Source organism: Dermacentor silvarum, chromosome 4 (genome assembly GCF_013339745.2).
Source record: "Dermacentor silvarum isolate Dsil-2018 chromosome 4, BIME_Dsil_1.4, whole genome shotgun sequence".
NCBI lineage: Eukaryota > Metazoa > Arthropoda > Arachnida > Ixodida > Ixodidae > Dermacentor > Dermacentor silvarum.
In genome coordinates this window covers 6,516,862-6,540,540 of record NC_051157.2, presented here as the reverse complement: position 1 = coordinate 6,540,540, position 23,679 = coordinate 6,516,862, and the positions used below count along the sequence as shown (strand labels likewise).

Genomic DNA, 23,679 nt, shown 5'->3' with positions numbered 1-23,679 from the left:
CTTCGCATAGTCTGATCCAGGTGACCTCGGCATTCAATCAAACTTCGTAGCCAAGAAATGCAACTGGATTCATGAGCGCAATGCGTCGACGACCACGAGCGTCTCGTTTTGCATGGATCGCTTTGAACAAACGAGCCTTCTCCTCAAATATGCATAAAATATGATGTTCAAATAAAACTTTACATTCAACCTCTTAAAGTGGTTGAGTAAAACAGTCCAATTGCGTCTCGCAAAGGTTGTGCCGCTCAACCGGCCAAATGCCTCGATGCATGTTCTGCAAAGCGTTCGTCCGCCAGTGCGGTGCGATCACGTGAAGAGGATGGAAAACTTGGCGAGTTGTTATTGATTCATAGCGCACTAGAAACGGAGACGAAGGAAGATGTCTTCCTTCTAATACAGTGCTTCCTTCTACAGCAGCGCTTGCGTTGTGTATATATCTTCCTGCGTCGTCGTTTCTAATGCGCTCACGCTTTTTATTGCGATAGCAATTATATGGACACTCAAAAGCAGATTTCTGCCGTCGGCGTCGCCGTCGCCGTCGCCGTGAGGTTCCGTATGACGTCATTTGGAGATGAAATCGTCGCCGCGCGCCGAACGCTGTATGTGCGAGTGAAATGGCGCGAGGGGCGCGTCTTTCACGGGGAGTGAACGCACGGCGGAGAACAAACGCGCGTTCTGCGCCGTGCTCGCTTAAGGGCTGCAGAATTAGACGTCTCGTTTCTCCTTTACAATCACCATATATGTAGAGCAAACGCGCCTTCTTCAGACGCGCGAGAGGCCGTGGGGGAGGGGGAAGGAAGGGACGCGACGTTTAGCTGCGGCACCAAGTGCCTATTTATATGAGAGGCTCCAGCAACAGTCACCAACGCCGCACGCATTTTGAGCTAACGCGGGCAAAACGCCGATGGCGTCGACAACAGTTCTGCGTGTTGTTGCTACCAAAGCCGCTCACCTTACTTCGTATGACATTGCTGTGTTGCTATCGCATTCATTGCTTCGCCCTTAGGGCGAAACTGTGACATTTTTTTTTTTTTTTTGCTACGAACGATAACGTGGGCTGCATCTTGGAAGAACGGAAAACGGTGCATATACATGGGTACAGCGCTGCGGTGTGACCTGTATTGCGTGCGCCTTTTCTTTCTTTGTCTCGTAATATAGGATAGGGAGCATGACGGTCGTATGTGTACTTTGGTGCTGCACGGAGCAGGTCGGAACCTGGTGCTCCCTGGTTGGCGTCAAGGAGTCGATCGTCTACGTTTTCAGCGTCGACAACTTCCGGCGTCCCCGAAGCGAGCAAGACGGCCTCTTTCAAGAAATCTCTAGGCGCTGCCAATACATTCTGGACAACTCGTAAGCATACATGCTCGTTAGCAGTGCTTTCGAGAGCTTAACAAAAAAGCCGCCAGTGCCGCATACCCTTCTTGCATTGCCTTGCGTTTCTGTCCACCATACTTTTATAGCGATCGCTGTTATATGGGCTGCTTGGATATAGGCCCCGATTCGCCTTGTGACACATTGCACTTACAGTTTCCTAAATTAAAGCCTCAGCAATGCGGCAAAAGAACCACGGCGGGAGTGCATTATGTTCGCAGTTCTACATAAAGCCTACTATACTACTGGGCAATGGGTGCTGTAGAGCTTTTTCGTTCGTGAGTGCCGCTGCTTGTCGTTGGGCCTTTGCCGTGTGGCTATACATTCTAGTACACTGTTGTGTGGCCGACACCTGCTTGTACGAACAGCTTTAGCGCGAGAAAGTTTTTATTGCGATAGCAATTATATGGACACTCCAAAGCAGATTTCTGCCGTCGGCGTCGCCGTCGCCGTTGCCGTCGCCGTCGCCGTCGCCGTGAGGTTCCGTATGACGTCAATGGAGATGAAATCGTCGCCGCGCGCCGCCGAACGCTGTATGTGCGAGTGAAAGAGCGCGAGGGACGCGCGCTTTCACGGGGAGTGAACGCACGGTGGAGAACAAACGCGCGTTCTGTGCCGTGCTCCCTTAAGGGCTGCAGAAGTAGGCGTCTCTTTCCTCCTTCACAATCACCATATATGTAGAGCAAACGCGCCTTCTTCTGACGCACGAAAGGCCGTGGGGGGGGGCAGGGAAGGGAGGCGACGTTTAGCTGCGGCACCAAGTGCCTATTTATATCAGAGGCTCCGGGAACAGTCACCAACGCCGCACGCATTTTGTGCGAACGCGGGCAAAACGCCGACGGCGTCGACAACAGTGCTGTGTGTTGCCGGTGCTGCTGCATGTCCAAGTTTGTACAGCGGATAAAACTACTATCCTTACTCCGTATAGCTCTCTACTAAGTTGCTATCGCAATTGATGCTTCGCCTTTCGGGTGAAACTGCGACAACTTTTTTTGTGAATTCGGCCCCTGATTCTCAAAATTTAACAGTGTGGTGTTTAAATGCCTCCTCATTTCGTATTGGCAATAGCGCGTTCTACCCGCAGGTGCCTGAAGCAGATTCATGGGACTGGATGAAAATGCTTAAGATAATAAATGACCATGTTTTCATGAAATTAGGTTCAGAAATATTGAGTGAAATTTTCCCCAACTCGAGGTCGTTTTGATTTACTTTATAACTAAAAAAATTACTTATCATATTTAGAAGAACCTGAACGTGAGTGTTCTGAGACCGTTGCAAGATGGTCAACTAAATATTCCGATAATTTGGAACTCACAGTGATTCGCAGTTTTATAACATGTACATAGAAAAAGTTGTTCATGCAAGTGTAAATTTTTATTAAATTCGGGCTACTACTCGATTTGCTTTTCGCAATGTACTCAGTACAATTCAATTTTCAGGAAACTTCAATGATATTCAATGAAACTGATATGATATTATTTGATAAAATATTGATCTCATTATTTTGTACTTGCCATCTTCGCCGGTTTAAACAAATACATTCGATAGTGTTGATCGAAATTGCGTTCGAAATTATATAATGCAGCTTCTTCTCGTTCTTGGAAAAATACCCTAATGAGCTCTTACGCTGTCTGCGTATAGGTGACCCCTTCCGTCCAATGTTAAGCAAAAATTCAGGTGTGCCTCAATGCTCATGTTGGGACGGCTCTTATTTAAAATCTACGTTAATGATATTGCAAGTCTGCCGTTCAAATCGAAAGTTATTTTATACACGGGTGATACAAGCCACCTTATCTGATTTAACTTTTGATAAAGCCTCCATCACAATTCAGTTTGATATTCGGTGACAGATGACAACAGAATATTTATAAACAAATAGACTTATTTAAGACACAAATGTCAGTATCTCCAGGTTACGTTAGCTCTTACACTCGATGGCACTCTGTGTTGGGATTCAGAGCACAGCGACTAAGGGCCATGCCAGCTATTCCAATTTCTTCGCAAGGTTTACAATTTTGGACTCTTTTTACGATTTTGGAAATGCCCGTGCGTCATGCTTTGTGAAAAATGACTCATCTACGCGAAAAAGATTTAATGGTGTCCAAAGGTTTAATTTTAAAGATTTAATGGTGTCCAAAGATTTAAAGATTTTAAAGATTTAATGGTGTTTAAAGATTTAATGGCGTCCAATGGTGTCCAAAGGTATGCTAGACGCCATATACCAGAGGGGTACTTGTTAAGAACAAGTTTATTCAGTGCAGTTCCCGAAGCAGGTTACATCGGCGACAACAAAGTGGCTAAAAAGTCAGTACAACACAAAATAGCGCTGCTTACCAGTATGTGCTGTTTCCCATTGCGTATGTGCTGCATCCAAAGTTAGAGCATTGTTGATAAAGTTCGCATGTATACCACAGAAGTGGCAACGTTTTTGACGATATGTGACGTCACCCCTCTCCCGCTCTCTTGATTCTTACGAATCTTTAAATTTTCAGGTTGGCACGTATGGTTACCGTGTATACGCTAAAGCTTAATGCAGTTTTGTTTGTGCGAAAACTGATTTCACAATAGCATAAGCTAATATATCATCAGATATGGCCTGACTACTTATGATTTGGTGTCACCCTATAAATTAATGGACCGCATTTGTCAACGAATCGTGGCTAACATTGCATATGGAGCTGTATGGCCATATGGAACATATGGACAGTCCCCTGGCTGCTTCACTTATCTGCAGAGGTGGATTTCACGTGTATCTCAGCGCTTAATTTCAAGAAATCTGTATAGCTTATTCATGATGCCCTCATGTTTTCAAGTATTGGTTACTGTAGGTGTTGGTTTTGACTTTTGTGTTCATTAAAGGCTGAGCTTTCTTTTTCATTCTGTGCGTGTTTGTTTAGAGCTAACTCAAGTTATCCCATATAAGTGAGCTATACACTGCCCAGCCACGGCAGACAATACCTAGTGCTTATGCGGCCTGACTATTATTGTAGCGATCACTTTGGGATATAAATTGATTGATTGAAAACACGTTTCTTACCCTGCATGGACAACGTTACCTACAGGCAATACAGCAGGAAGATAATTTTTTTCTCCGAGATTCGGTTGAGAATGCGGAGTTTCTGGTTAGAAGCCTTCGGCCAACACTGAATGACAGGCAGAAAGCGTCATTTGTTACATTCAAGGAGGTCTAAAAATTGCTAAAAATCTTTTTAAACCTGCTTGGTTAGATTAGGACAGGAAGAGAGGATGGCGAACAAGTTTAACGTACGAGTCACTTTCTCTTGAAAGCACGCCATTTTTTATTCTATATTGAACTACCCTTTTTGTGGCCCGTCTCCCAGAATCGGTATGTGCCACTAAGGGCAAGGCTCTACTACTATACTGAACGGTAAGAGGCAAAAGACAAGTACAAGCTTCCCGGCTGTAGTGGTATCACACTAATCATCATCATCATCATCATCATCATCATCATCATCATCATCATCATCATCATCATCATCATCATCATCATCATCATCATCATCATCAGCCTATATTTTATGTCCACTGCAGGACCTCCAATTACCCCTGTCTTGCGCTAGCGTATTCCAACTTGCGCCTGCAAATTTCCTAACTTTATCACCCCATCTGGTTTTCTGCCGACCTCGACTGCGCTTCCCTTCTCTTGGTATCCATTCTGTAACTCTAATGGTCCACCAGTTATCCATCCTACGCATTACATGGCCTACCCAGCTCCATTTCTTCCGCTTAATGTCAACTAGAATATCGGCTATCCCCGTTTGTTCTCTGATCCACACCGCTCTCTTCCTGTCTCTTAACGTTAGGCCTAACATTTTTCGTTCTATCGGTCTTTGTGTGGTCCTTAACTTGTTCTCGAGCTTCTTTGTTAACCTCCAAGTTTGTGCCCCATATGTTAGCACCGGTAGAATGCAATGATTGTACATTTTATTGCGATAGCAATTATATGGACACTTGAACCGGATTTCTGCCGTCGGCGTCGTCGTCGCCGTCGCCGTCGCCGTCGCCGTCGCCGTTGCCGTGAGGTTCCCTATAGATAAAATCTTCGCCGCGCGCCGTATGCCCGAGAGGAAGCGTGCGGAGACGCGCGCTATCATGGAGAGCGAACGCACTCAATCTCCCACGCGCAAGCAAGGAAGCAGGAAGCCAGCGCCGGAGGGAGCAAGGGGGGGGGGGGGGGGGGCGCACTTCTCTGCCAACAACCGCGCTCGTCGCTCGCTCGCACCGTCTCTTATCTCCACACGGCTCTGACCTTTAAGTGCATTCGCCGCTCAGTTTCCGTTGAAGCGATAGACCGCACGTACCTTCGCCCGCTGCGGCGTATGCTTGCTGCCAGCGTTTTGACAGTCGTTGTCTGCTGTCATTCAGTGTGATCTCTTCGTGTTTGTGCGCGCTCACACCACGCTTGTTCATTCAGTTCGTAATAGTCAGGCCACATTTTCCAACGCACGCTACACATGCAATGCTGCCCGGATCGGCAGTGCAGCGCTACAGGTGTGTCCCTTCGCACGCGCTGCCCACGGGAAGCGCTTCTCATCAACACCACCGTTTCACACGCGCCTTCTCGTGGTCATCGAGTCTCTCTTCATGTCGGTCTACTTACGCCGCAGCACACCTGCTTACTTAATCAGATCATGTTTACTACAATTCGTATTGCTACCAAAGCCGCTCACCTTACTTCGTATGACATTGCTGTGTTGCTATCGCATTCATTGCTTCGCCCGTAGGGCGAAACTGTGACATTTTTTTCTTTTCAATGACAGTGGTAAGCTCCCAGTCAGGATTTGGCAATGCCTGCCGTATGCACTCCAACCTAATTTTATTCTTCTGTGAATTTCTTTCTCATGATCAGGGTCCCCTGTGAGTAATTGACCTAGATAAACGTACTTTTTTACAGACTCTAGAGGCTGACTAGTAATACAGTAACACTAGTAATACAGCGGAAATTGAGTGTATACCTATGATTCACATCTGACGAGAACTGCCTCCAGAAATTTCAGACGAATCCATAGGTGGCTCGAGGTGAAGCTCGCTTCCAGTGTTCTGCCGGGTGTTGCCCGCCTATTGCCGAAAACGTTTCCACAAAATATTGTTACACGTATAAAACTATTTACAGGATGTACTTATCAAGAGAGAGCGTTGACGGAGGTGGAAGAGGGTCCAGCCAGGCTAAGTTTATTTTTAACCACAACAATATTTTTCTCTTTGGTGAATATTGTTAGCTGAGGGCCTTATTGTCGGTGTATTTCGCACATTTCGATGAAAAGTTAACATTTAATTCTGGTATTTTCATGCCGCTCCACTGAAAGGTTAACGTGAATCGAGATTTTTATTGCGATAGCAATTATATGGACACTTGAACCGGATTTCTGCCGTCGGCGTCGTCGTCGCCGTCGCCGTCGCCGTGACGTTCCCTATAGATAAAATCTTCGCCGCGCGCCGTATGCCCGAGAGGAAGCGTGCGGAGACGCGCGCTATCACGGAGAGCGAACGCACTCAATCTCCCACGCGCAAGCAAGGAAGCAGGAAGCCAGCGCCGGAGGGAGCAAGGGGGGGGGGGGGGGGCGCACTTCTCTGCCAACAACCGCGCTCGTCGCTCGCTCGCACCGTCTCTTATCTCCACACGGCTCTGACCTTTAAGTGCATTCGCCGCTCAGTTTCCGTTGAAGCGATAGACCGCACGTACCTTCGCCCGCTGCGGCGTATGCTTGCTGCCAGCGTTTTGACAGTCGTTGTCTGCTGTCATTCAGTGTGATCTCTTCGTGTTTGTGCGCGCTCACACCACGCTTGTTCATTCAGTTCGTAATAGTCGGGCCACATTTTCCAACGCACGCTACACACGCAATGCTGCCCGGATCGGCAGTGCAGCGCTACAGGTGTGTCCCTTCGCACGCGCTGCCCACGGGAAGCGCTTCTCATCAACACCACAGTTTCACACGCGCCTTCTCGTGGTCATCGAGTCTCTCTTTATGTCGGTCTACTTACGCCGCAGCACACCTGCTTACTTAATCAGCTCATGTTTACTACAATTCATATTGCTACCAAAGCCGCTCACCTTACTTCGTATGACATTGCTGTGTTGCTATCGCATTCATTGCTTCGCCCTTAGGGCGAAACTGTGACATTTTTCTAAGCGAAGCAGCACCTGCTTGAACCTGTGTCTATCCGTATTAAGAGATGAACTCTGCGTAGGGACACCTTCAGGAAAATGGGTCGTCGCGTACGGTGTGCTGGCGACCTGGAGATGCTTCCCAAGGACGTTCAGCGTTCCCTGGCGAAGGTCGATCTTGCCACCGCGGATAACGCCAGGTTTGTGCCTTTGACGTACGTCATTCGAATGTAATGCGTACTTTCTGATCGCGCCGTGGTATGGGGAGCCCAGATTTAGAGCGATCGACCGTATCGATCTAGGCGACATGGAAATGACTCAGCAGGCCAGTTTAGATGTAAAAATTGATATACTTCCATCCTTCGGTGTAATTTTGGGGCGGTGTATATGCTAGGATCACTGTGGCACTCTTGGTCTCTCCGCGACGAGGGAGCGCGTCACATCGTCGTCTTCGTCGGTTCCGGTGCAGGACTGTGACGGTCGCCTGCGTAGCTTACTCATCGCGCCGACAGGTGACGCGCATGGCGCGCCGCCTTGCGCAGGCCGTCAAGGAGGGACAACTTCGTTCAGAGTGAGTATCTTATCAGTGCTTTCCCTTTGATCGAGGGGGGGATGTATGTATGTATGTATGTATGTATGTATGTATGTATGTATGTATGTATGTATGTATGTATGTATGTATGTATGTATGTATGTATGTATGTATGTATGTATGTATGTATGTATGTATGTATGTATGTATGTATGTATGTATGTATGTATGTATGTATGTATGTATGTATGTATGTATGTATGTATGTAATTGCGCATCTGTGTGTGTGGCCCATGTATTGCTGATCACTAGGAGAGGGGGCGGGGCTCCCGCTTCTGGCTCTTGGTGAGGGGGGGATGACCCCCTTGAGCCCACCTTGCTTTTGAGCCTTGTTTCTAGTAGTAGTAGTAGTAGCAGTAGTATACTAAAACCGTCTTTTATTGAAGGAATGTCCTCAAGGCAAGCGAAAGTATGAGGGAAACGCTCAACTGCTCGCACCAGTAATTTCCAAAGTAGAAAGAAGAGCGTGTGGTATGCGGTCGTGTCCGTAGGCCACTTTGCATGCTGGCTTTGGCCTGGGCGGCATGACGACGTCATACTTCTGTCACGAGTTTGCCCTCCATCCGCAGAAAATATTCCGCGTCATCCAGAGCGCGCTCGCGCACGAGAGATAATTACGAACATATGTAATCTTTCGTAAATTACGAATGTCCGTAACCATTCATTCAGTTCGAATGGTGTAATATTCGGATCGAATATAAATATTCGTAAATCTGGAGCTTCGATTACGGGACCAAATATGAATATTCTATTGCTTCGAGAATAGAAACACTAGTATTCGTTCATTTCATTTAATTTATTTCTGAAAATGGCCAAGAACCGCTCCAAGCCTTAGTATTGGTGCACTCGTGTTACACAAAAAAAAAAAAAAAACAAGAAAAAAAAACCTGAAAGAACACTGGCACAAGATACAACAAAAAATGGAATTAAATCAATGACAGAAGTAAGATAAAGAGCAAATACAAGCTCTGAAAATATCAAGGTCATAACGCATGGTATTTTGTTGTGTTAAATTAAGGGGTTTTACGTGTCAAAACCACCATCTGATTATTAGGCACGCCGTAGTGGGGGACTCCGGATTAATTTAGACCACCTGGGGTTCTTAGCGTGCACCTAAATCTAAGTACGCTGGTTTTGTTGTTTACAAGACGTGTTATAGTGTTAGAGGTACAAGCTAAATTCATGTAAAAAATCCTGAGATTACGCAAGTTTGAGCGAGGTACGCTTAACGTTGCAGTCGACAGCAATCGCGGACAGAAGCGGTTGTGAATTATTGCATACAAGAATAAGCAATGACGATATTAGCGCTTCATTTCTATGGGTCTAATAATAAACATTCGCATTACACGCCCATAGGCATTAAATACACGGCGTCCCAGAAATCGATCGTACAGGACATGAATGCAATGTTGCTGAACACATAAAAATTTAGCCACATTAGTCAAATTAGTACAAGAGAACTAAACTCTAACTTGGTGTGGACAAAAGAAGGATACGAGAGAAGAATGCAGTTGGCATTCGTAAACGTTTTTTTTTTTTTTATAAGAGACCTAACTTTCTGTAGGATGCATTAACAATGCTTAAAACATGTTGTCAGGAGTCAACCAATATTCCTAAGCCGCGCGTACAACTCGCTCTTTTCAAACGAATGCTATCAAGTTAGTATTCGTATAGTAAACTAGACATATCGCTTAGTTGTCTTACTTGAATTAATACGAAAAACGTTGGGGCACACCACTCGGGGACAGAATTCACATCTTCCTTTCAAAATACAGAATCCTGCGCTGATTCTATTTCACGGTTAAGTTCAACATTGTCAGCATACAAAAGGAGACGCGAGTGACTCAAACATTCTGGAAGATTATTAACAAAGATGTGGCGACAATATTGAAAAATAATGGGCCTAAGATAGACCCTTGCGAAACATCGGAAGTTGATTCATATAGCAAAGAATACTAATCACCAACGCGAACTTAATTTAACCGAGTAGACATGTCTACTCGGTTACTACCTGCAGGTAGTATTTAATCAGCGTGCACAGGCTCAAACTAACGCCGTAATTCAAGAGTTTATGGATAAGGAGGTCATGAGAGACATCAAATGCTTTTGACAGGTAGAATACTGTGTCTAACTATCTCCGGTTAGCAAGAGCGGGTCCCCGTTTGTTTCCATAGACTTACCATGAACAAAACCATGTTGGCATGTACCAATCTAATGCTTAAAGAAAAACGACAGATGTGTAAACGTAGATATTTTAAACACTTTTGCAAACGGAAACAAGAGGAACACGGGGCGATAATATTTCATGTCGCTCATGCTGCCCCTTTTAGAACTGGCACCACTATTGCATTCTCCCAACAAGAAGGAAAGGCACTCGTACGCAAAGCAAGATTAAAAATGTGCTTAAGGAGAGGAAAAAAAGCTACAACAGCTTTTGATAACAAAACTTGGTATTAGGCCGTAAGCAAGAGAATGCTATGGTTTCAGCGTACTTACGGCCGCCACGATATCGTGTTCTGAAGATCATGAAATGTTGAAATGGTCACTGAAGCTATACTGCCAGTCACTAGAGCTAAGAGCATTCACTGCATTCAAGAAAACCGCGGAAAAATGTTCAGCGAATGCATTGTCGATGTTGTCCCAGTTTCTAAGAATGCTACGAGGAGTATGATTTATGACATTAGCCCGCTCAGAACTGTAATCTTTTACGTAACTCAGAAGCATTTTACGCACTTGTTGACAAACTTAACGTATGCATTCTAGAATAGTTAATTGTTGGGCTAGCTGATTTTTTATGACTTACATAGCGCTAAGTTACTTGTTTAGTTTAATGTATGCATTACTGTCTTTACGCATTACGCGTGTCACTTGGCTTCGCAAGACTTTATCGTATCAACTCGATGATTCTGTTTTCTTGAACTTCATATGGTACGATAACTGAAATTTCGACTAGCTTGTAAGAATCTTAGTAACGTCCGCTGTCGGGGTAGAAATGGTTTTAGGCGCTAAATAAGGCACGGACAAAGAATGGACACGGACAGGCGCACCGTGTCCGTGTCTATTCTTTGTCCATGTCTTATTTTACGCCTAAAACCATTTCTACTCTTGTTAGAATTCATATTTGACTTAAAGCGCAAAATACGAAAACACAAGAAGAAAACGGTTAAATCCAGCGAAGCTGTTTAGCACACGACACAGAGGCGACACAGAATGGGGAGGTCGGGTATAATCCGGACTTCCGAGGAGCAACGCACCTACGAAGAGCGACAGCAGGAACAAAGACGAGAATCCAATCTTCGCCGGGAGTGTGCACCACATGCGGCCTCCCCATTACGACAAGAAAACTGAAATTCAAAATGGAGAACGGCACCTTGTCTTATACACACGCGCGATGGTGTCGCCGCCCCGCGAGAGCGGTAGGAAACTAGACACGCAAGCGGTTGGAACGCCGATAAAGAGAGGGCGGTACGAACGTAGACATGGTTGTAAATAGACAACCATGTCGATTCCTCGGTGTCGATAGACAACCAGGAGCCACCAGAAAGGAAATGAGAGAAACGGAAATAGTGAATTGGATGAGAAGAATGGAAACAAAAAGGACCATGGAGATTTACCATGGCGACCATGGTTGCCTAAGGACAAAAACATATCGGAGCACATATCCGGAACTAGATGAGGCATGCGTATGCTGCAGCGAAAATCCCGAGAACACTCAGCCTAATGGAATGCGAAGGGATTCACCAAGTGAGAACCGTAGGTAACGTACACCTTCCAGAAGCGCTTAGATTTAGCGTGTACGGAGGTATCAACCGGTCAGCAGTCGAAATAATCAAGAGGAGTTTAGAGTATTGGTGGAAAAAAAGCAGTGAAGAAATTGATACGACCGAATCCGTTACAGTCATAGGTAGCGGTACAAAGTAGATTTTGAAAAAAAAAAAAACAGATTAGAGAGATGCATAAAAATGCTAGATAAAAAACATGTATAGCACACCTGATTAAATTAAGCAGGCAAGGTGACTATTTATCACCGCCCGGTTTCAAAAGAAATGCCATTAAACCATCGTCATCATCACGGCCGACGCGGTTCGGCCGTGACTACCCGGTTGCTGACTCGACTACCAACACTGGTCGGTGACGTTAACGAGTGTTGGGCCCTGCTCAGCCCGTTTTGTACCCGTGCCTGTGAACTTTATACACATTCCATCTATGTACTATCGCTCACTACTCACTGCCTTCATGCCTTTATTAGTGTTACTTAACCTTCGTGTTTTTTCTAAACATGTGAATAAAACGATCTGTTGGTACCCTTGTTCCTGGGACCTCTTTGGGTCCCAGGTGTGACAAGGTGAAGTTCAACGGCGCGTTACAGGTCCCGGAGCCGACCGCCCGCAGTCCACAAGGGTATGTGTCATTGCACTTGGACCCTTTCTGCACAATCACCAGGATCGGCCCACGTTTTCTGCCCACGCACACGAAAAATGCATGCGAAGCCTAGCCATAAACAGCTTCGCTGTAAAAGGGAATTGCGTTATTTAATCGCTGGCATCCCTGAATGCATCATGCCTGCCGTAGAGAGGCCCGAACAGGCAACCCTTCGGCCAAATGCTTTCCGAATTGATTTTTTTGGAAGACGTTGCCTTCACAGTGACCTGGAAGAAAGCGTAACTTTCCTGCTTCGATTTGAGCTCTTGGCAGTCGACATCACTGCTATCAACAAGTTTTTCCGGCGTAGCACACATTTCCTCACAAGACGTCGGAGGGCCCAAGCGCGACACGAAAAGCGCACAAGCCAGCGTGCTGGAAATACTTGCCCATACATAGCGACGGCTTCGCCCTCTACTAAGGTCTGAATTGATTGTAGGCATGGACGTGCATTTGCTTCCCGCGATGGTCCACCCACAGGAGCCGGTGTCGATTTGACGCTGGGCTGTTCTTCAAGTAAGAACGCAAAGCCGGTGGAGAGGACAACTTGAGTTGCGACGTGTGACCAAAGGGACGTCGATGAAGGGGCCAAAGGAGGCCACTCGTTTACATCACTGCGCACACTTGCGCAATAGCGCTGTGTTCCGGGCGAGGTGCAATCGAAGGCTGTCGTTGTCCTTCTTCAAATCAAGAACCACACTTGTAAGTAAAGCGATTTTGTCTCACAGGGCCTGGACAACGACACGAAGTTTGTCTCAGGCGGCGACGTCCTGGTCCAGCGAGGCACTGACAGAGGGCGTTTGGAGACCTATACTGTCGCACCCGTTGCGTGTAGTACACTGGGAGCACTTGTAAGTGCTCGATGCCGTGGACATGTATAGCTCTTACTCATCGTCAACGATGTTTAAGCACTTGCATTGGAACCGGCAGCCACAAGGCCCACAAGACGTACGGCAAGACAATCAATCAATCAATCAATCAATCAATCAATCAATCAATCAATCAATCAATCCAATCAATTGTTTGCGGTGACCAGGAACAACCATGAGGTCTAAGTGCTGGCGCACGGACACATTGGAAAAAGCAAAAAAAAAAAAAAAAAACGACAGGGAATATAAAAAGAATGAATAAAAGAACACTACTGAAAGGAGGAGTACATACAAAATGGTGCAAGGTGAACACAAAAGAAAAATGAGAAGGGCAGTTGAACAATATGTGAAACTGTGACACAACAACGCAAAGCTCAGAAAAGAACAATGAAAGCGAGTTGTGAAAAATATCAAGGTCATGCAAGTAAGCGTTATAAAGACTCTGTATTCTGTGGACGGTTGAGTGTTGGTGATGACAGGCAGGAACATGGAAAGATCTGTGTTCTCTGGTGATATTGCGCGGAATACGAAACATGATGCTACTGAGAAGTCCAGGGCCAGTGAGGTTGCCGTGAAGGAGTCTGAAAAAATAAAAAATAAAAAAGGGTCAGCCTGATTACGTCGGCAGCGAAGTAAAGACAATGGCAATACCCCTAAAGTGCTAGAACACTTTGCTTAATCTGGCTGATAATAGCGCCGGCCGCAGTACATTAAGTGGCATAAACGATCAGTTGCAGACTATTGCCGCAAAGTGCGATGACACTGAGAATCGGATGCGTCGCTGCAATCTTTTGTTTTTTTTTGGATTGAAAGACGAAGAAACCATATAGTTTCTCACTATAACACCTAGAGGGTAACCTGGCGCCACCGTCTATGTGAGTTTCTTAAAGGGCGCCATGCCCTCATGGGAATGACGGGATATGTGTCTGCGAGGCTTGTGTTGGCTGGTGTTGAACGAGGCTTCGTCTAATTCGTAGATATGGCTCCACAAATACTGCATTCTTAAAATAAAATCTACATAAACGGCTTTCATTCACTAATATTACATCTTTCAATAGAGTTTACTCACTTACAATGCAGGATCAAGCGAAGAAAAGCAAGAACAGACGACAAGTTGTTCCAAAGCGAGCGATAATCTTGTCATCTGCGCTCCAACTTTAGCGGCCAGCTGATACTCTTTACGCTTCATATAATTGTGCATGCAATAGTAAGTCCTCAAAGTTAAACAAAACATGTTTTTGTGTAATAATAAAGCTAAAGCAGTTTTTATGTGCTGTTTTAGCAGGAAATGAATCATTGTGACACACGGAACGGTGCTAGCCAGGCGCGTCTTAAAGGCTTTCTTGGCTCTCCGAGAACGACGCCAATACGAAGTCACAATATACCGACATTCCCATGGATACCACAGCGCAGCAGCGCCAGTTTTCCCTCTAGGTGATATAGTGAGAAATTCTATGGAAGAAAAGGAGAAATGAGTAGCTTCGAAAAAAAAAAAAAAAGACTGTCAGCCCTTCCACTGGGGTGGAGATGGAAGACCAGCGAAGCTGTAATATGGTGGGAATTGTGTATTTCCATTTATGATTATTAAGATATGATGGTGTAATTTGCTATTTGAAGTATTAAAGAATGAGAAATATATATGATCCGGTGGTTTTCATTCATTTAGTGACCACAGGGACCATGGCATTATGGTAGCTACGGTACACCGCCATAGGCTGTACAGCAAAGGTTGGCACGTTCTTCATAAACACGTCAACAACGCCGCGCGCGTTCGGTGCGAACGCGGGCAAAATGCCGCCGCCGTCGACAACAGTTCTGCGCGTTGTGTGTGTGACCGCACACAACCGCTTTCAAAATGCTGGCGTGAGCAAGCGCGCCAGCAGCAGCGAGCGAAGGTTCATGCGGTTTATCGCTTCAACGGAAGCTGAGCGGTGAAAGCTCAGCGCATACAAAGGTAGGAGCCGTGCTGCAGAACGCTTTCAAGATACGGTGCGCGCGACCACCCGGCGCCGCGCAAAGTACAAGTTGCTCGCAGAGCAAAAGCCGCAATCCTTCCCTCCCGCGCTGCCTTCCCGCTGTCCTCCTTTCGCGTGGGAGATTGAGTCGCCAGCTCCCCTTGCGCCCGGTCGCAGGATACGCATTTGGTGCCGCATCTATACGTCGCCTCCCATCCCTCCCTCCTGTCCCCCCACGGCCTTTCGTGCGACAGAAATCGCGTTTCCTCTGCAGCCTGCGTTCGCTCCCCGTGAAAGCGCGTGCCCTCGTGCGCTTTCACTCGCACATACAGGATATGGCCAATGAGAGTTCTTTAGGGGCGAAGCTCCTTATAGCGGCACCCGTTCGTCCCCGTCGTAGTAGGTAGCCACGTCTAGTTTTATGAATTGCTCAATAGATGGCGTTGTGTGTCCGTATATGTATGTATACCCATATATACATATGTATACGTATAGTATAACCGGAAGGCGACTTCCGCTTCCGGTTCCACTTCCGGTTCCGCTTCCGGCTTCCGGAGAACGCTTCCGGCGTTTTATGAAAAAAAAAATTCCGAAAGTTGTGTCCGTAGCGCGGAATCGAACCAGGGACCCCTCGCTTCCGAACGCGCGGCGCTAACCACTACTCCACGAAGCGCACATAGACACACGCACCAGGATGGCAATAAATACCCAACATTAACGAAAGGCCGCGTTTCTAGCGCGTTTCTAACGCGTTTGTGCTAGCGCGTTACGGCACGTGTAAGAAGCTGGTGTAAGACGCTGTGGCCTCTCCGCCTTATCTTCAACGCGTTTCGAACGCGCTGCCCAAGGCGGTGGCAAGTCAAGTTCAAGTCGAGGAGCGTTTATGAATACGGGGGATATACTCTCTCAGCAGTCATGTGATGGCGTCGGCAAACGCGGTGCACGTTCCGGCATGTGTAAATGGCTGCGTAAGACGCTGTAGCCGCTCCCCCTTACTAGAGAGTACTGCACGTTTCTAACGCGTTTGTGCTAGCGTCCACTTAAGCGGGAGATCCGATGATTCCCTCCGGAGCTTCGCCCACTCATCATCATTCACCCCGTGGATATGCTGTGATTTTTTTTCTAGATCCGGACGCGACCATCGAGGACTGAGCCCTTAACAGCTTCGCTGTAAGAAATATTGTAGCGTGAGCTACACTGGCCGAGGTTGCGCAGTTTCGCGTGGCTCCTGAAGAGCCGTGCTGCGCATGCGCGAGGAGCAGTGACGTCACACGGCGCACAGCTGACACGCCCGCCGTTTGCGCTGGGCGTTTGATCGATTGCGCTGGGCGTTTGCCAGTGTGGTATAGCCATGGAGAAGGAGAGCGAAATTGCTGCTCAGCGTCGCAGAAGAGCGGCGGAGAGGCTTAACTCATCGGATCCCGAAGTAGTTCCCTGGCAATTAGCGGTTGAGCGTAGGAAGAACGAACAGAAGAAAGCTAAACGTGCTGCGGAGACACCGGAGCAAAGGGAGGAACGTCTAGCAAAGCGGCGTCGCCAGGAGGCTGAGCGACGTGTCTGACCATCTCAGCAGCAGCAACAACAAGACGCCGTCGATGACGCGGCGCTGCACAGGAGAGAGAATGAGGCGCGCGCTCCGTCATTTTCATCCCGCGGAACTACCGTGGCGCCCCCAGCGGAGTATGCAGCTGTCGCACCACCTGTCGTGCGCGCGTTCCGGATTCCTAGAGGAAAGAAAGGGGGAGCGTAGGAGAGGAGAGAGAGGGAGAGTGGACGCGCATGCGCTGTGGGGGTGTGGGACGCCGCGGGAGGGACGGAGAGAGCCGCCTGCAAGAAATGCTTCGCATTTAAAAGTAAATTGAATATGCGAAAAGTAAAAATAAGCCTTTTAAGCGGTTTGAAGACAAGCTCAATACATAAATTCTAGCATATTAAAAATACCTTGTCCATGTCTAGCCAAATCCTATGCATCTTTTCACGCAGTCGTCATCAGGACTGCTCCCGAATGACTGGAAGGTTGGCAAAATAGTTGCCGTGTTGAAAAGTAGTAACAAGAATTCGTCGGAATATTACCGCCTTATCTCACTAACCTGTATCTGTTGCAAATTGTTCGAACATATAATTGCATCTAATATTTTTAACCACCTCGAGTCTAATTAACAACTTATTTATTGATCAGTATGGGTTCAGAAAATCATTTTCGTGCGATACCCAGCTATTTGAATTCACATCCGACCTCCATTTTGAAATGGATAATAACATTCAAACTGATTGTATCTTTCTCAACTACTCGAAAGCATTTGATCGTGTTGCTCACTCTCGGCTAATTTCAAAATTATCTGCTCTCGGTACTTGACTCACAAACGCTATCTTGGCTTTGAAATTTTTTGACATTACGTAGGCAGATAACAGTAATAAATTCTTCTTCTGCTCTTTCTGATGTGACTTCTGGTGTACCACAGGGTAGTGTTTTGGGTCTTCTGCTGTTTCTAATTTACGTTAATGACTTACCCTCTAACATTTCCTCCTGCATGAGACTTTTTCCCGACGATTGCATTATATACAGAGCTATTAAAAGTCCTGATGACCACATCTGCCTTCAAAATGACCTTAACCTAGTCTATTCCTGGTGTTGTAATTGGTTTACGACCCTCCACTCGTCAAAGTGCAAAATAGTTTTATTTTCTCGTAAACTGTCACATTTTAAGTGTTCCTACACAATAAACAACTCTCCAGTGGCTCGGGCGCAGTCATATAAGTACTTGGGCTTAAATCTGTAGTCTAATCTTTCATGGAAAACCCATACCATGAGCATATGTGCTAAGGCATCCGAAACATTAGATTATTTACGTCGCAACCCAAGTCGCTCACCAGCTAGCACACGCAAATTAGCTTATGCAACCTTCCGAAGCTTGAATTCACCTCGTAAATCTGGTAACCTCATCAAGATTACGTAATTTCGATGTTAGAAGCAGTGCAAATCAGAGCCGCCAGATTCATCTCATCCAACTACGACCGGCATTCCAGTGTCACTCGAATTAAAGTAGTCTATTCCCTTCAAGCATTATGTACCCGTAGAACAATCGCTCTGTTATGGCAGATACAGAAATACGTTCACGACACAACACAACACAAATTGCCCCTTGTAACCCAACTACGTACTTCTAAGTTCTAGACGTCTTCATAATCACCTTAGCCTCACGCGAATATTTTGTAGAACCAAAGCTTTTAATTCCTCAGCGTTCCCACCAAGCCTGCGAGGCGGCGAAGAGGCAAGACCTCGATGTCCCCACGTGGGAGGCCTAGGCCCAGCCAGCTAAACTGCTGGTTTAAATAAAGGTTTGTTCCTCCTCCTCCTCCCACAAGCTATAGCACCCTGGAATGGTCTTCCTGATAGCCTTGTTTCCATCACTAACCGGGAAACATTCCGCGAGAATTTGCACTCTCACTTTTAAAAGTTGTGCGTTCAGTATTCTATACAATTTTTATAGTCATTAATAAGGTTCCATTGTTATTGCTTATGCTTTATGTAATTTTGTTATAATACCTCCCCCATCACTCAATGTTCCAATTGGAACCTGTCGTGTATTTATAAATAAATAAATAAATAAATAAATAAATAAATAAATAAATAAATAAATAAATAAATAAATAAATAAATAAATAAATAAATAAATAAATAAATAAAACAAAGTCCAGTGTCCGTGTCAGCAAAGCGGTGATGATATATGTTTAGAAACTTTTTCTGGACCCGATCTATAATGTCACTGTTCGATCTAGAAATGCCATTCCAGACGACAGACGTTTGTCAGGCCAGACAGATACAGACATCCCACGTGCGCTACACATACGTGAAGTCACCAAAGACGACCTTGTCTTCAAAATGCATGCTCTAATTATTTAAATAAGTTGACGCCTCGTGTGCTGTTGTGATTCCTTATAATTTATGTTTTCCCCCAGGGCGCTTATGCTATGTGAGCATCGCTAAAAGTCTGTACGGATCCTCGTTTGATTCATTGCATTTGGCCTTTGCGACCTGTGAATGCCTCAGCGACATCACGGCCAACCTGGTCGACAGCTACGCGTCGCTGGACGACGGGGCCCGCGTGGAGCTTCTGCTGAGGACGTCGGGCGAGACGCGCCTCAGTGACTTCCTGCTCTGGCAGAGCAGCTACGCACGCCTCCACTTCGAGTCCAAGAACTTGCCCGAGATCGGCTTCACCGACTACGTGTGGGCGCTGATTGAATATCAGCTGCAGCGTCCGCAGCTTAAGGTGAGCCTGTCATTGTGCACTTTCTGTTGTCACATAAGTGCGCCAGGAACGCGAAAGGAGGGCAGTGGACTTTTCAAGTTTCATTTACGCTGCTGAGAGCACTGACTTAACATTAACGTTGCGTTGTTCGCGAAGCACACAGCCGACGTGGTTATGGTTAGAGCGTAGTACAGGTTTTGCCTCGGAAGTTCTGCGATCACTTTCGGCCAGTGCGGCCGAAGCGCGCTGCATGTTGGAGATCCGCCAATGAGTACAGGGGAAGAGCAGCCGATGACCAGAACAACAAAATGAGAATCACCGCTTATGTCGGCAGAATAAGTATGGACAGTAACTCGCAATCGCTTACTAATATTGTTTGAAGAAATGCACTCACTTCATGCTCATCGGTACATCACTCATACTCACCTTCTGGTCACACAGTTCATACTCGTTATGCTTTCGACGCAGTGGCTGTAAAGTCAATCAAGATGACATCAGCTGATGGCTTTCTTCATTACCGTCATCCGCGTCAATAACTGCGCTTTTCACACTTTCGTATTCCATAGGTGCTACCACGTCGTTGAGGAAATATCGCTTCTTACATTAGTTCTTGCATATTTGATTTGGCCTTGGCCTGAAGCTTTCGTGTCATCGTCGATTACTGGTTGTTCTGTTTTAAGCATGAAATGCTTTTAGCTCCCGTTTTCGGCGACCTTCAAGAATCCTTGAGCCAAAATCCAGAGCCGCTATCCGGGCACTGAAGACGAGAATTGGGCGAGAACGAAACGAAAACATCCGGGTATTGTTGCGAGAGCAGAACGAGGTCATCCGGGCAACCAGTCAAAACTTAAGAAAATGCGGTATCTGGCCCCCAACCCCTTGTGCAGGACCGCATTACATACGCTAGTTCCCTCCTCAACAAGTTACGAAAAAATATTGCTTCCGATCTATTCCTAATGTTCGTTCACAATATCGCTCAAGCTGTTACTTCTAGTACGCTGAAGTTTGTCTTTTTCAATAGCGACGTTGAAGAGGCAGATACAATGCACCATACACTTCATTGCCATCTTTTGGCGCTGAGACAAGGTTGCCTGTGTTCTTTTCAACGCCAGTGGTCCGTGAGTTCCGCGGCGCGGGTTTCGCGCCGCCTCCTTCGAGAGATGGCGCCAGACTGCGTGACCAGGACGGCAGCGTCCGGCGCCCCGCGGATGGTTGTTTGGCCGAGACGAGATTTGCAACGAGGTTCAGTTCAAAACAGGTTCATTTCGGCTCAGTAAGCGTTTAGGCCTGCGTCGCGGCACCAATCTGCTTTGCCGGTAGCCATATCATGCTTACATCTACTCTCGATTGCGGGAGAGCCAGCATTTCGTTTTCTTTGTTTACACTTCGCCGCATCGCAAGAGCATATTTAATTTTCGGCTTGCAAAATGAAGTCTGTTTTACCACTGGATTTTACATAAAGTGTATTTCATCGTCAGCAGTTTGATTGTTTCGTCTAGAAAACAAAGCCTCCCCTGAAGCATTTCGAGCCGGCTGTTCATGACGTGAAGTTGCAGCGTTGTAGCCTCATTGAGCGCCGCGTCGATGCCGTAGATTAGCCTTGCTGCTGTTCTGATGAGTGCCCTATCTATTGTAGATGTTGTCCTGCTATCCGGGAGGCACTTCGATTTCTCTCCAAGGAGCCTCCTCGAGCATGGACGATACTCTGCGATTCCAAACCAGCTCTTCAAACCATTGACTTTGTTCTCAGGCGGGGCCCGTATTATTCAATTGCTATAGAAATCGCAGAGCTTCTCGACCTTGCAAATAGAAATCGCCATATTATCACCTTTCAATGGATACCTTCGCACTGTGGTGTGATAGGGAACGAGCAGGCAGACGCTGAAGCGAAAGCTGCTTCAAATAATGCGACTGAAGTACGCATTCCATTCTCACGGACAGACACAAATGCCCTACTTCGTTGCGTAATACGCAATTGTACGTTGCAGCACTGGACCCAACCAGCTCATCAACACAAGCGAGTGCATAAATGGGGCCCAGAAATGACATACCGCATTCCTCACAAGCTCAAAAGAAGCCAATCAAGCATCGTGCACCGGATACGCCTTGGTGTCGCATTCACAAATCGTTACAGACATATGATTGGTTGCAGTGGCATTAGCCCCAATTGTGAATACTGCCAGGTACCAGAAACACTTGACCATATATTTTGCGTTTGTCCCGCGTACGCGCAAGAACGACAGAAACTGGTCTCTTCAATTGCAGAAGTCCATAAGAGGCCCCTATCAGACGAGTTTCTTTTAGGTCCTTGGCCCAATGAAAACAGCGCAGCCATGATAACCAGTGCCGCTTTAGTCTTTCTACAAGCCACTGGGCTAGACGCACGGCTTTAGAGATGCCACAACGTTGTAAAATTGTACATACACACCTCCTCCTCTTATCATTATCATCCATCAGCCCTTTTCCTCCCCGTCCCTTCTCCCCAGTGTAGAGTAGCAGGCCAGAGCAAGTTACAGCTCAGGCCGACCTCTCTGCCTTTCTGTAAATAAATTTCTCTCTCTCTATCTATTGTAAGCTCTGCCTCCTTGTGGCTGTCAGTGGGCGAATGAGGGCAGCAGGTTGCGTTGACTGCACTCCTCCCGGTATAGGATTCGGGGGTCGTAGTCTGGCGTCCACTGCGGGTCGCTCTCTAGCCTACGCCGCCGGTGCGTCTCGTAATGGGTAGCTGGTCTACGCTACCGGGGCGTCACACCGAGGATAAGCGGGACCACACCATCGTCGGAGGAGAATTGATTGCTTTGTTCTTGAAGAGTACGAGGTCGAGAGGTAGGGGGAACGGAACAGGCGGTTTATTTACATCTGAGAGGCAAACTCATGTACACAGCAAGGGGATACTCGTACTGGTCGGAGTACGGAGCGCAGTACGTCGTAGCATGTCAGCGCTACTACATCTGAGCAGACTAGATCGTTCTAGGAGAGCCCCGCTACATGTCAGAGCAGATGGGAGAGCACTCCAGATGAGCCGCAAAAGTCTGTTTGGATGCACCTTGTCCTCCGTAGATCCCTAGGCCAGGGAAACCTGCAATCACACCTTCCTCCAACCTAAACGTCCAATGTCGCCGAAGGCTCCGCCTTCAGGACGAGGGTGCGCATAAACAATCCGGCGCCTTTGTTCCCCGAACACACTTGGAAAAGTAGCCTCGGGCGCACGCGGCTTACTGTCACAGAGAACGGAGGGGATGCTCGTAGACAGGAGGTGTGACGCTTGACCCTATCTGGCGCGTATTGGTTCCTGGGATGGCCCAGCCATTAGCAAGTCTGTCTGTCGAACGGCCTTGGCGGCTAGCAGCGGCCGCAACGAAACAGCGTCGAACGCACTTTCCCACGGATTCCGTGGTTCCAGCGTCGTGGTTGGCGGCCGGGTGACGTCCAGCAACCACGTATTCGTTGAAACATGTCTCGCCATGGTGTCGCCGCTGGTCTTTCCCGTGGGACGTATTTTCAGCTTCACGAAGCGATTCGTCACAGGAAATCAGAAGTGGCTCGAAGTTCGCTACCCCCGCTGGCCGATCGTAACACCGACGAATCCACGCATGGGCTCGTCATCAGTCGGTCCTGGGAGCTGCTCGGTCGTTGATCAATACAACTACTGGGTTTCACGGCGCCATTTGTTGGAAACTTATGTGAAGGAGCGCACGGTGTTACGACGTCGGATCCTCGAACCCTGCGCTTGACATGCAACGGGACGATGTGGTAGGTGACCGACGGTGCCTGGCCATGGGCGTCAGGAGACCAAGCGGCCGAGCAGGAACGATACGTAGTTTTTGCAAAAACTTTACACTTGATTTACATGTTGAGTGAGTGAAGGATGAAATAGAAGATAGAGAAATGTATACGGCGGGGCCGCGTATATGGCTTCGAAGCCCCCCGAAAATCCCAAGTTCTTTAGGCGGGGAACCCATTGTCTTCCACAGGACGTAAGCACGGTGCATTATTTGGGTCGCTTGGGCCATTGTCTTCCACAGGATGGTAAGGCTGCCTTTCTTTTGCCGTGTGTGAGGAGGCCGTTCCCCCGCCGGTTCCCACCGGA

General features: G+C 47.1%; 1 protein-coding gene across 1 annotated transcript in view; it reads left to right on the top strand.

Moving 5' to 3' along the window:
* Positions 1-23,679, top strand: part of LOC119449366 (dehydrodolichyl diphosphate synthase complex subunit Dhdds) — a 31,087-nt gene that overhangs the window by 6,349 nt on the left and 1,059 nt on the right. Inside the window, exons 3-6 of the mRNA XM_049666749.1 lie at positions 1,208-1,350; positions 7,582-7,698; positions 7,968-8,069; positions 19,388-19,610. Of these exons, the coding sequence (XP_049522706.1) occupies positions 1,208-1,350; positions 7,582-7,698; positions 7,968-8,069; positions 19,388-19,610 (585 nt within the window). The remainder of the gene's footprint in view (positions 1-1,207; positions 1,351-7,581; positions 7,699-7,967; positions 8,070-19,387; positions 19,611-23,679) is intronic.